Below are 11,640 nucleotides of genomic sequence, written 5' to 3'. Positions count from 1 at the left end.
CGATAAATCGCAAAGATCTGGGGGATACGATAAGCAAGTTGGACTAGCAGACTATCCAGGCATCCAATCAAAGACACTCTAAGATATCGAGATGTCATTGGGCATTCGAGGCCGGTGCCGCGTGAGAGCGTTGCGCGTCAATCAGGCTCAGTTGACTGATTTCAAGTCCGTGTACACTTGCCAGCTCGGGCATTCGAACGGTGCCTGCATGGTGGCGTCGTGGCAATTGTCAAAGGCATTTGATTTCGTACAAAGCATTGACGAGGATTTTTCGATGAAAGAGGCCCCATGCTTTGGGCTGTCACCCCAAGTCGAGTTGACATTTGAATGGTCCATGGGAATTTAACTGTGCTACAGTGGCAGGACTGAAGAGTGACATCGCAAGATGCAATCCTGATTCCATTTGGGACATTTCCCCCCAGTTGACTAACGAACGGATGCTTTGGCTCATACAAGTGGGTCCATCGGCTCCACTGTCATTGCACTTTCGGACGTGAACAACTCTCGACGAAGTTTTTGAAAATAAGCAAGACCAACCAGTAGGTCCGAAGAATGTAATCTGGAAATTTTCTGCCTTGTAGTAAAAGTACCTGCATTTGTATACAGATGTATAGGTAGTTCATGGTTCCAATAGAGCATCTTAGTTAGTGTTTGTTGAAGCTCTACATCAAGAAACTTCAATGACGGCAACAACCAATGAACCGATGGCGACCTAGTGACGTCGCCGATTTTACTTCGGCTTCTGGGTGGGGGATGGTCCAGCACCCCTCTTGGCGCTCACTGGCTTGTGGCAATGTCGCTTGAACGGCCTTAGAACTACCTAGAATAGGAGCATTCCAAATAATTAATGCTTGGAAGCGGCGTCGGATTTGTAATTTTTAACGTCAACCCCCGAATCCAACAACGAACCTACCACAATAGATACCTGTTGATCAAGGTCTTATTGAACATCTACAGCTACTTGCATCACCCTGATTGTTTGAAATCACGTAAAGGTTGGTTCAATAGAAACCATACTGAAATCCCAACAGAGGTTACATTCAAGCAAAGTAAAAACACTCTACTCCCCCTCACTTTAATTGGTGCTCGATGAGGTTCCTGCGATACTCGACGTGGCTCAACACTTTCCAACTCATCACGCACCTCACCAGAGCTCGAGCCGAACGCCAGATACCCATCTCCATCAAAGCCTCAGCCACTCCATCCGTGCTCCGGTCATCTATGCCGTCTATCCCTTTCTTTGGCAGCTTCTTTAGTTCCAATTCCTCCAGCTCCGACAGTATGACCTACCCTGTACAGAAGTCTGAGGACGAGTGGCGCGCAGTTCTTTCCAAAGGTAGATTTTTTTTTTTTTTTTTTTTTTTTTTTTTTTTTTTTTATCCTGCAGCAACCTGAAGCTATCAAACTAACACATGAACACCTCCCAAGAGCAATTCCGCATCTTGCGTGAAAAGGGCACAGAGCGGCCCGGCACCGGCGAGTTTGACAAGCACTCGCCCAAGTCGGGAGTCTACACCTGTGCGGGCTGCGACGCCCCGCTGTACAAGGCGAGCCACAAGTTCTCCTCGGGCTGCGGGTGGCCCGCCTACTTTGACAGCATCCCCGGCGCCGTGACCAGGCACGAGGACCGATCGCTGGGCATGACCCGGGTCGAAATCGTCTGCTCCAACTGCGGCGGTCACCTCGGCCACGTTTTCAAGGGCGAAGGCTACCCGACCCCTACCGACGAAAGGCACTGCGTCAACAGCATCAGCCTCAAGTTTTCGCCCGAGGACCAGCCTGTGGATAAGGGCGAGGCCAAGGAGAGCAAGGCTTGAATGGAATGGGACTTTTTTGCCTGGACAGTATAAAGTTGCGTTGGAGTTTTTGAAGTTGGTTGTAGGTCTGCATGCGGCGTTGGCTTGTTGCGGGTTGTGCATTAGAAAGTAGGTAGTGTATGAAAACATTTTGTTTCTTCAAGTACGCGATCTTGCAACTCCCTGAAGGACTCTAGCTAGTGTGGTGGATGGCGGCTATTATCTCTCACAGTTTGCCTGGCAATGCTTTGGATCAGAGGTGAATCAACTGGCCCGGACAATATCCCGTTTGTTTGCCCCATGTGCCTCTGATACGTGCAGTACCAATGACATTCTTCGTTATTGTCATTATTGTTGTTATTGTGTCTTTTTGATCCCGAGTAGAGCAGAGCAGGGAAATGAATTGACTGAGACTTCTGAGAGGTAGTGAGTTTATCAGCAAAATTAAATTACAAAAATGATACAAGCTTCTTGATTTTCATCGTCAACACGAATTTACTATTGTAGGGACAAGGAAGTTCATCAAGGGCAATAGCGACGCAATCTATGGATATCTGTCTACCTCGGCCTTTCGATGGTCACTCCTTACTATCCGCCGATTCTGATATTCGCCCTGTGGGCAAGTATGTCCTGCAATCCATGGGGGAGAAGAAAGAGATTCATTCCGGTGTACAAGGCCAAGAGCGCAGCTATTCGCAAAAAAATATACTCTCTTCCCGCATACGACCTGCCTTAGTTACTGCAAACTTCCTACAATTATTGCTATCTTCTTTCCCCAACCTCCTCAATAGAAAATGTCATCGGATATGGCTACCCATCCATTACCTTAGCTCTTTCTATATCCCCAGCAACCAAAACCAGTTGACGAATAGCAAACAATAGCAGAAAAAAAATATATATTTATGCAGGATGATTCACATGTTGCTGCGCTTCCCACATACAACCACAGATGCAAGACCAGTCACCGAAAAGCGCTTGTGCAGCAACCTGTCTGCGAGGTCGTGGCCCTCACTCGACTTTCCAAGGAAAAAACAAGTATATATACCGCCTTCAGACCCAACAATGCCAGCATGTTCCTGTTCAGGTTGTTATAGAGCAACACTCGAATGACAGATACCATCAAGCTCAAGACTCCCGTCGTCAAATAAATCGCCTTAGCAAACAACATCCGCGCGGTAGGTGGCTCATCATCCACGGGACAAGAGTCTACCCAGTCATTGCATGCACAAGGGGAAAGCTTGGCTGACAGGAAAACTGGAAAGACGCATCGAGAAAAGACTGGCAAGCCACCATTCTGCAGCCATCGATAACTGCCGCGGGACATCATCAGCCTTCCACCCAAGAGAAAAGAAACAGGATGCCCGTCACAACCCGATCCGCCAGCCGTCGCATGGCAGCGGCACAAACCATCGCCGCCGCCGCCACCGTCACCACCACCATAACCACCACCCAAAATTGCCAGGCCCGCATCAAAGTCCGGCGCGTCAACGGAAAGCCCGGGCTCCTCATTAGCCCGCCGGAAGGGGTCACGCCGACTCGTCGGATCGTCCTGACGACGGGCGCCAGGGGCCAGAAGCTCACCAGGATCCGCGGCCCCGGCGATCGCTTGTTGATCCGCGTCCCTGGCAAGGCGCCAGCCGCGAGCACGCCTGAGCGCCGCCTGAGCACGTTCGTCAGGGGTGGTCGGGTTTGGATTCGCATCCGGCCCGCTGGTGCGGTCACCAGCTCGAAAGAGCAGGGGCAGTAGTAGCCTAAAGGCTTCTTTACGGCCCCGAAGGTCACCAGGTCAAGCTCGAAAGCGGACCCTTTTGCGAGATTTGTTTGTTGAGCAGCAATCGGGATATTTTCATCGCCACACGCTTCCTGGCATTCTGTTTTGCTTTGGCTGGTCGCTCCAGTCTCCGCATGTGGTTTCTCTTTGGGCTCTTGATATATGTTTTGTGGTGGATGGCTTTGTGTTCTGCATTTATGATACCCTTTTTTGCATAAGCGAGGTCCTTTTGGGATAGAAATGCTCATATGATGAGCGCAACGCACGAAAAGTCGGAGTTAGTATTGAATTTGCAGGATATCGGGGTTAGAATCTGATTTTGCTGGGCCTTGTTAGCTTTTGTTTTGTCTTTTGAGATACCTCCAGGATAAATAGACATGGCGTTATGAATGTGGAAGCTACCTTTGGTTACAAGCAAAATTAGGACGACATGGTGTTTTTTGACGCATTCAAATTTCAGCAACATTGCTACGACTGAGCTATCTCCAAGCAAATGACGACAAAATGGGCAGAAATACAAAAATCGGCTTTATCAAACTCCAAACCAGTCAGACACTCAGGTGACACTGGGCTCTGAGGCCATGAAATGAGGTGGTTACACTGAGTTTTCATGGCCCGATCAAGAGGACAAACCTAGGAGCCGCTTTCTCTGCAAAGACCACACCAGATACGACCGAAATCGTCTGCATATTCAGCCAGGATTTCGTTCATATTTCCCGAATTCGGTTCATTCGCTGTCAAAGCTGCGTCAAGTTTTCGCTGAATGGCCTGAAAGTGCTCCATCCCCTTGATGACGATATTTGTGTAGTCTTGTTTGGATATATCTCCAGGTTGATGATGGCCGGTGATCGGAAATCCAGGGCGTGTACTTCTCAAGAGGCGGTGAAAGTCGGTTTCGCCTCCTTGCAAGTGCTGACGGGTAAGATGGTCAGGCGTTAGTGTAACTCGATCGGGACGATGACTTTCTGCTTCTGTCCTGAAAACTGGTGGTGTCGTGGGCGTGATTACACCGCGGACTAGACAACTATTGTGTAGATGCATGCCGTCCACCGCATAAGGAACCTGGATCTGCGGCTGTCCAGGTTTGCTGCTGATTGTTGGCATCTGTCGGTGTGCAATGTCGATATGCTCTTGGCCGTCTCCATAAATGCTATAAGGGGATTCAAAGCTGTCTTGAGATGTAAGAGCTTGCGAATTTTGATCGATAGGGAAGTAAGGACTTGGAGTTTCCGAGTACTGCGTCTGAAACATGCCAGAGTGAACCTCTTGCGAAGAGGACATTCTCTCGGTAATAGTATAAGAGGAATTCACTCTGTCCTTGGGGTGAAGCATGGGTGAAATCCTCATTGCCGGGGGTGGCATATCAGCTGCTCGACGGATAAGTTGGCCTCTGCCGTTACGTTGTAATGGGCGGTAAGACACGGTGCTCAAAAACCTTCCCGGGTGAAAGCCTGAACTTTGGCGTGATCTTCCCAGCTGTGGTTGCGCAGAGGCAGGACGAATCAGCTGAGCAGAGGAAGGTCGGGGCAGCTGAGCACTCAGAGGCCGGAGTATACCGATAGGTATTTGGGAAACAGAGTGCGGGCGTGTGAGAGGAATCACAGGCTTGAGAATCTTGAGCTTTTCGAGCTCGCTTGCCGTTTCAGTATAGTCGTCATGGCTTGGGAAGAAGACCTGCAGAATATTTTTGGTGCCGTCGTCTCTGTCTCTGCCTGTTGTTGTTGAAGGACCAGTTTCTATCATGGTGGGTGTCTCGCGCCTCTTCAAAAAGTTGGTAAAGCTTGCTGAAGAGGGATATTGCAAGGTAAGAGAGGAGAAGGCCCCTTCGGCCTTCTAGGACTCCGGCGCATCCCTCAAAGATTTTGAAAATCGGTTCAAATTGACAGACTCCTTTGATTTATTATGAAAATGTCAGGTCCGTAAGCTCAAGGAGGTAGATTACGGAAATAAACAGCAAGCTGGTATCGAAAGGGCAGAACTCACAATGATATGGTTGCCACATAATACAGTCAGTGTTTTCTCTGTTGCAAATGATCCTGTCGTCCAAGATACGCCTGGTTGAAGCTGTCGCTCATCCTTGATAACAAGCTCGATAAGACCATCTAGTTCGAGAGTAGGGTCTTCGCTGTTGTAGAGCACTTTCTGCAGGGGTACGACCACTGATGGCCTGGCTGTAGTGGACGCCATAGGAGTAGAGCGTCTCGTCGGCATATTTGTTCAGCACGACCGGCACCACAGTCTGGTGCAGCGCGTTCTGTATGGTGAGAGGTCTCAAATATTGCCGTGACGAAGATACGGATGCCAAACTGCTGCATCTTCCTGTTGATGAGATCAACCACACCATCGAGTACAAAAAGATCACATGAAAAATGACCATAGGAAGGGAAGTATGACGTTTAATGTAGAGTATATTTTAACACTAGAGACTAGAGGTCGGCGAGGATAGCAGCCACAGCAGCTCGATGTCGATGGCGACGGTGCTGTTTAGAATGCGATGGCTGCTTGTCGGAAGAATAGGTTCAGTAGTGTTTGGTCGGCGCAACAAGAACGTACCTCTTGCTTACCTCTGCCTACGCCTACCTATGACCAAGAGAGCAAATCCCAACGTTCACCTTCCCTGGCCCGCTTCAATTCTCAGTTGGATATTCGGTTAGTTGTAGTTGTCTGAAGAAGGTGCGACTGCCAATTCAGACCTTCGGCAGGGATTTCCTCCATTGCATATAACGTCACGTGCAGTGCTACATCGATGGATGCTGCAGGTACAATGTGCCCACTTTAAAGTCCCCACTTCGAGTCCACGTCTGGCAGCTTGTCAAAGCTCGTGTGGAATTGCATTTGGCCTTGTCGCGTCCCGTTTAACGTCGTCGGCGTCAATTGCAATTGCCTTGACATATGCCTGCTTTCGAGGTGCCTCACGCGTACTAGAGGCACTTTTCAATATTCCGCGTCATTCTTTTTACTGAAAGAGCTGTCTTGGGGCCCTTAAGAAACGGGCAATCCATCGTTATTGGAAGTTTGTTTCGGAAGCTGGATATTTCTGCCGTTTTGTCTCGTTTCTTTTTCCTTTCTCCTTAGGCTGTCGCTTCCCATTGCGCCGACGTCGCGTAGACATCGACTAGGCGCCCGACAGGCACGATATAATGTCGGTCGATTCGGATGATGGCGCCGATTCCTCGGGAGCCAACTCGCCCAGAAACACGTCTCGCGCATCGAGAGCCAGCAATGTCAACTCCAGGACAGCCAAAGCAAGCCCCGCCCACAAGACTAAAGTGACGCATACTATCGACCGAACCCCAGAGTACGAAGAGTTCATCGCGAAGCTTAGAGCATACCACAAACAGCGTGGAACCTCATTCGAACCTGAGCCATGGGTCGGAAGCGCACATCTCGACCTGCTCAAGGTCTTCAAACACGTCGTGGCGGCTGGTGGTTATGATCATGTTTCAGCGACGACGCTGGAATGGCGCAAATTGGCAACGGAGTTGGGGCTGGATGTTACGGACAGGAGTGCCGCAGGTGTCGCGTACGCTCTCAAGTCTGCTTTCCTAAAGTACCTAGCTGCTTGGGAGATACAGACCATTCACAACAAAGAGCCACCGCCACCGCTCATTCTTGAACATGAGTCTGCAAAAGGAGGTGGTCTTCTGACCCGCACACTCGAAAACTATACGCCAAAGAAGGCCGTTCCCGCTGCCGCCCGAGCTCCCAGCGTAGCAGCATCTGCTTCTGAGACCGACGAGACGCCCGCGCGCAAGGAGACTCCACGGGCCGGTGGCACCACGCGAAGTCTCCGCGTTGCGCCGCCCCAACGAGTGATATTCCAGCCAGACACGGGCCCGTCTAGACAGACGCGCCATGCGGCAGCACCAGCTCAGCAGCCGGCTCAGCCGCCGCCCGCTGCCAATACGCCGCCTGCTCAACAGTCCAAGACCCAATTTCAGCCCCCACCGCATTCCCATCCGGCACCGATCGCGGGCCATCCTCAGCCAGGCCATCCCCCACCTCACATGGGCAACCAAGTTCGTGGACCATCTGTAACCTACAGCCCGCAGGATCCAGACCTTATGTCAGCCCTGGTTCAGAACTTTGAGCCCCGTCTCGAGTCACCAATGCAGATGCGACCGGTTGAGACGCCAGCAAACAACCCTGTCGAGTTTGAGCGGAGACGGCGACAGGAGAGGTTCAAGGCCGCTGGCATGAAGTCCGGGCAGTTGGCAATACGGCCACCACCTGGAAGTAAGTCAATCTACCCACAGGCCTGGTTGGTTATTACATCGTTATAGGATATCCCTGGCTAACATGAGTTCGTCTAGCAACTGTCTTCGAGGGCCCTAACATTTATATGCGCTGCTTATGTGCCCTTCGGTCTGGAATCCCATCTGAGCAAGCATATGCTTTGCATCACCTAGTCAAGATTTCTTTTGAGCGTGGTGACAAGTTCAAGTTCGAAACCTTTGCTGGACTTGCCGAGGGGCTTGTGGAAAAGGCTCTCGAGGTGGGCGGCTTGTACTTTGACGTGAACTGGACTGTTGACTACAGCGGGGACCCGGATGAGTGTGATCCCGAAGTACTCGATGGACTGAACGGCACCCCCGACATCCTCGATCGGATCGCCAAACTCCAACCCAAGACTTATCTGGACAACATCCAGCCTGCCGACGCTGCAGACCGAATGGTACACGTGACCGAGGCCGTACTGACTATCCGCAACATGGTCACGCTGCAGGAAAATGCGGTGCTCATGGCTGACTTCAATGTGCTAAGGGACCTTATCTGCATCATTCTCCATTTGCCCAACAGCGACACGGTAGTTGAGATCAAACATCTCGCACTGGACATCGCCGAGCAGATTGCTCCTTATATCGTCCTGGACACGGTTGACCCGCTGTACCAGACCCTGCTTGCACAGCTTCATTCTACGGACCGCGGAATGATCCTTACATCTTTGCGAGCTATCGCGCGACTCTCAATCAATCTGGGCGAGACCAGCCAGCTTCATGACGTTCCAGCAAGCATACTACAGAACATCATGGACTGGCTACTGTTGAACGACGACGAAATGATTGACGCCTGTTTGGACTTCCTGTACACTTACACATCGCATTTCGTCAACGTGGAAACTTTGCTCAAGGACGTCAACGCCGGACACCTTGTCAACCACCTCGTCAGGCTTTTGTCCCACGGCGCAAAGAAGTTTCAACGAGAGGTGGTCCTGGAGAAAGAGAGCAAGCTACCCTCTACCGACTTTGTACAACCTGTACCGGAGGATCTTCGCCAGCAGCTTCTAGCAATGGAGGAGCCTGAGAGGTGTTATGCATGGCTCAAATGCTTGTTTGAAGAGGATTCCGAGTCCGCAATAACACAAATTGCTATATGGCAAGCATTCCAAGCAGCCCTCAGCTTTCCGTTGCAGCAAATGTCCAGACCAATGATGGGTGCGGCGGAGTTCATTAGGAACGTCTCGCATGTCTTCACGCATGCTGGGGCCCAAATCGTCAAGGAGCAAGGTGAGCGCGGCGAGATTCAAAGGTTTATCATCAAGGGTGTGAGACCGCGCACCCGACCCATTGCTCAAGACGGAACGGAATACATGCCATGCATGTGGAGGATACCGGTCCCTCGCAACCCGAACGATCCCAATGCGCCACTGCGAGTTGTCAACTGTGGCCAGCACTTCCTAACTCCCGAGAAGATGTACAATCACATTATTGAGGATCACCTGAAAGAGTCCCGCGATCCTACTGGGAAATTTATGGCCAAGGAGCGCGACCTGTTCTGCGCATGGGGAAATTGCAACAAATACCCTCGCCCGCACAAGATGCAGCTTTCTACCTTGATGAACCATGTCAAGACACATTGCGCTGCGGCGCAGCAAAATTCGATAGTCTCCATCAACATAGATGGCCGACGCCCCAGACGTACCTTTATTGCGCGGCCCGCCAAGACGATTAACGTCTCTTTCGAGGAAACAGCAGCGGTGCGCGATGAGCGTTCGAACCAGGCACAGGCTGCTGGAATTCCGCTAAGTTCGGCACTTGTCCTGCGCAACATCGCCCGAAACGTGAGCAAGTCTGACGGGGGCGTGGAAGACTCATCACCCGAGGGCGGAGATGCTAGTGGCAAGACGCTCGAGCTGCTGTTCCGTCCAGTTACTGCCAGACTTTGTGAGGTTATGATGAAAAACTGGCTCCTTGCGCCTTACGTCACGCAGATCTTGGAGATTACGCGGGACAACTATTAAACATCTCGGTATTTTACGATATTTATCTGGATGGGACGGAGTCAATAAAAGTGCGATGGACTTGGGGGAAAATGAGCCATCTCTAAATATTCTTGAGACGTAATATCGGGGTTGTGTGTTTCAGAAGCTGGCTTAGAGCTTGTCGCGATTGTTTTCTTTTTTTTTTTTTTTTTTTTTTTTTTTTGTTCGGGGCAAGGAGTGAACGGGTTGTTAGGTTTACATGATTCTCATTCCCAGTGTATAGGACGAAATAGTGCGCTTTCTTTCCCTTGTGTAGCTTTCCTGTGATAACCGAGACATAGACCGAGTATTCATTTTGTGCGAGGCGCATCGATCCATTAATAAACTGGTTATAAAGGACGATATCTATCATGGACAATCAAATATGCAATGATAAAAGGCAAGGTTTATGTATTGTTGCCCGTGTGACTAGTCATGTCTGCATGCGTATCCTTATCTTACAGTAGTACTACCACACACAGACAAACATCTCAATCTCACCGACGTCTTCCACTTTGCTCAGCCCGCCTCTCACGTTCCAGCATTGCATCAAACTCTCTCTGCGCCCTTTCTCGTTCCGTCTCGGATTGTGAGTCCTCATCAGATTTGTATGTCCAGTCTTGATCCGTCTGAGATTGAGAGCCGGGTGTTTGCCGCCTGGCTTCCCAAGACGATTGTGCCGGGTTTTGATCCTTCGATTGCGCCTGCCTCCTTAGCCTGTCCCAAGCCGACTCCCCTGGACGGCCCGACGAGCGCTGCGGCGGAGGCTGGTCTCTCCAGTCAGGAGCCACAGGCGAGGCATCATCAAAAGGATCGTCTTCATCGAAGGAGCTCTGTGGTTGCTGAGATGGCGGCGGCGGCGCAGGAGAAGCCCTCGGCCAGGTCGGACGCATGGGACGAGTCTGGGCCGGCGCGGTTTGGGCTGCCGACTGGGTCTCGGCCGATTGCCAGCCGTCAGACTGGGTGCTTTCCTCTGGGGCTTGTGCATAGTCGTTGTCATGGTCGGGCAGAGCCCGTGGCCTCTGTGGGCCGCCCAAACCATCAGGACCCGCGCCCCCGGGGCGTCTGCGGGCGACCTGCTGCATGAGCTGGTCGCGCATCTCATGACGTCGCCGCTCGTGCTCCTGGCGCAGCTGGGCGAGTCTAGGGTCGTTTAACGATCCTGCAGACGCATAGCTAAAGGCGAGCCTGCCCACAGGCGTGCCCACGGCTATATCGCACAGTAGGTCATAGGAAAGGAGCCGGACGGCCTGCCACATCCAATGCGCGACCACGGGAGAGGTCAGGGCTGCTAGGAAACGCGGTACCGGGCGAGGACCCAGGAAGGGGAAGCGGTAAGTGCTAATACCCCTGTTCCAGAAATAGTAAGTGCAGGCGAAAGATGCCGGGAGGCTGTACACCTTTTCGGCCCTGGTGCCCCGGCTGAAGTGGTCTACAATGGCATCAATCTCCTCTTGCTGAAGCTCACGGCCCATTACTCGTGCCGCGCTGCCAACATAGCGTTCGGCAAAACGTCTGCGATGCCAGTTCGATGACTGCAGAGGTCGTGGGTGGAAAAACTCCCAGTTAATGCGGGCGATGCTTGCCGCAACATGTTGATCGGATGATGCTGGACCCGGCTGGCCGTCCACCACGCCCTGGTAGTTGAGATCTGCCATACAAGCTCGTTCGGGGTTGCCGGATGAAGCTTCTCAAGACTCTGGGATCTGTTTTTCGTTTATGGCAGCACCCCCAGATGTTTCCGGTGAGGTCTGGTGAGTAAGATGGACAAAAACAAGCCTAGTTTCTTTGATTTGATGTTTGATGGTGAGGTACCTTAACAGGGCACCGTT

General features: G+C 51.5%; 5 protein-coding genes across 5 annotated transcripts; 3 read left to right on the top strand and 2 right to left on the bottom strand.

Annotated features, from left to right (window-relative positions):
• Positions 1–1,089: 1,089 nt before the first annotated feature.
• PpBr36_07088 (uncharacterized protein) lies at positions 1,090–1,817 on the top strand (the record flags this gene model as incomplete). The annotated part of the gene is made up of 2 exons (XM_029894226.1): positions 1,090–1,336; positions 1,429–1,817. The coding sequence occupies 2 exons, from the start codon at positions 1,090–1,092 to the stop codon at positions 1,815–1,817; spliced, it is 636 nt and encodes a 211-aa protein (XP_029748729.1).
• A 1,336-nt stretch (positions 1,818–3,153) lies between these two features.
• Positions 3,154–3,543, top strand: PpBr36_07087 (uncharacterized protein; the record flags this gene model as incomplete). The annotated part of the gene is made up of 1 exon (XM_029894225.1): positions 3,154–3,543. The coding sequence occupies one exon, from the start codon at positions 3,154–3,156 to the stop codon at positions 3,541–3,543; it is 390 nt and encodes a 129-aa protein (XP_029748720.1).
• A 657-nt stretch (positions 3,544–4,200) lies between these two features.
• Positions 4,201–5,778, bottom strand: PpBr36_07086 (uncharacterized protein; the record flags this gene model as incomplete). Its single annotated transcript, XM_029894224.1, has 2 exons — positions 4,201–5,400; positions 5,551–5,778. 2 exons carry the CDS (start codon positions 5,776–5,778, stop codon positions 4,201–4,203), a joined length of 1,428 nt encoding a protein of 475 aa, XP_029748721.1.
• A 929-nt stretch (positions 5,779–6,707) lies between these two features.
• Positions 6,708–9,808, top strand: PpBr36_07085 (uncharacterized protein; the record flags this gene model as incomplete). Its single annotated transcript, XM_029894223.1, has 2 exons — positions 6,708–7,803; positions 7,881–9,808. 2 exons carry the CDS (start codon positions 6,708–6,710, stop codon positions 9,806–9,808), a joined length of 3,024 nt encoding a protein of 1,007 aa, XP_029748722.1.
• A 497-nt stretch (positions 9,809–10,305) lies between these two features.
• PpBr36_07084 (uncharacterized protein) lies at positions 10,306–11,466 on the bottom strand (the record flags this gene model as incomplete). Its single annotated transcript, XM_029894222.1, has 1 exon — positions 10,306–11,466. The coding sequence occupies one exon, from the start codon at positions 11,464–11,466 to the stop codon at positions 10,306–10,308; it is 1,161 nt and encodes a 386-aa protein (XP_029748723.1).
• Positions 11,467–11,640: the final 174 nt, after the last annotated feature.

This window comes from Pyricularia pennisetigena, chromosome 1 (assembly GCF_004337985.1).
Source record: "Pyricularia pennisetigena strain Br36 chromosome 1, whole genome shotgun sequence".
Classification (NCBI taxonomy): Eukaryota; Fungi; Ascomycota; class Sordariomycetes; order Magnaporthales; family Pyriculariaceae; genus Pyricularia; species Pyricularia pennisetigena.
This window is presented reverse-complemented; position numbering and strand designations above follow the sequence as displayed.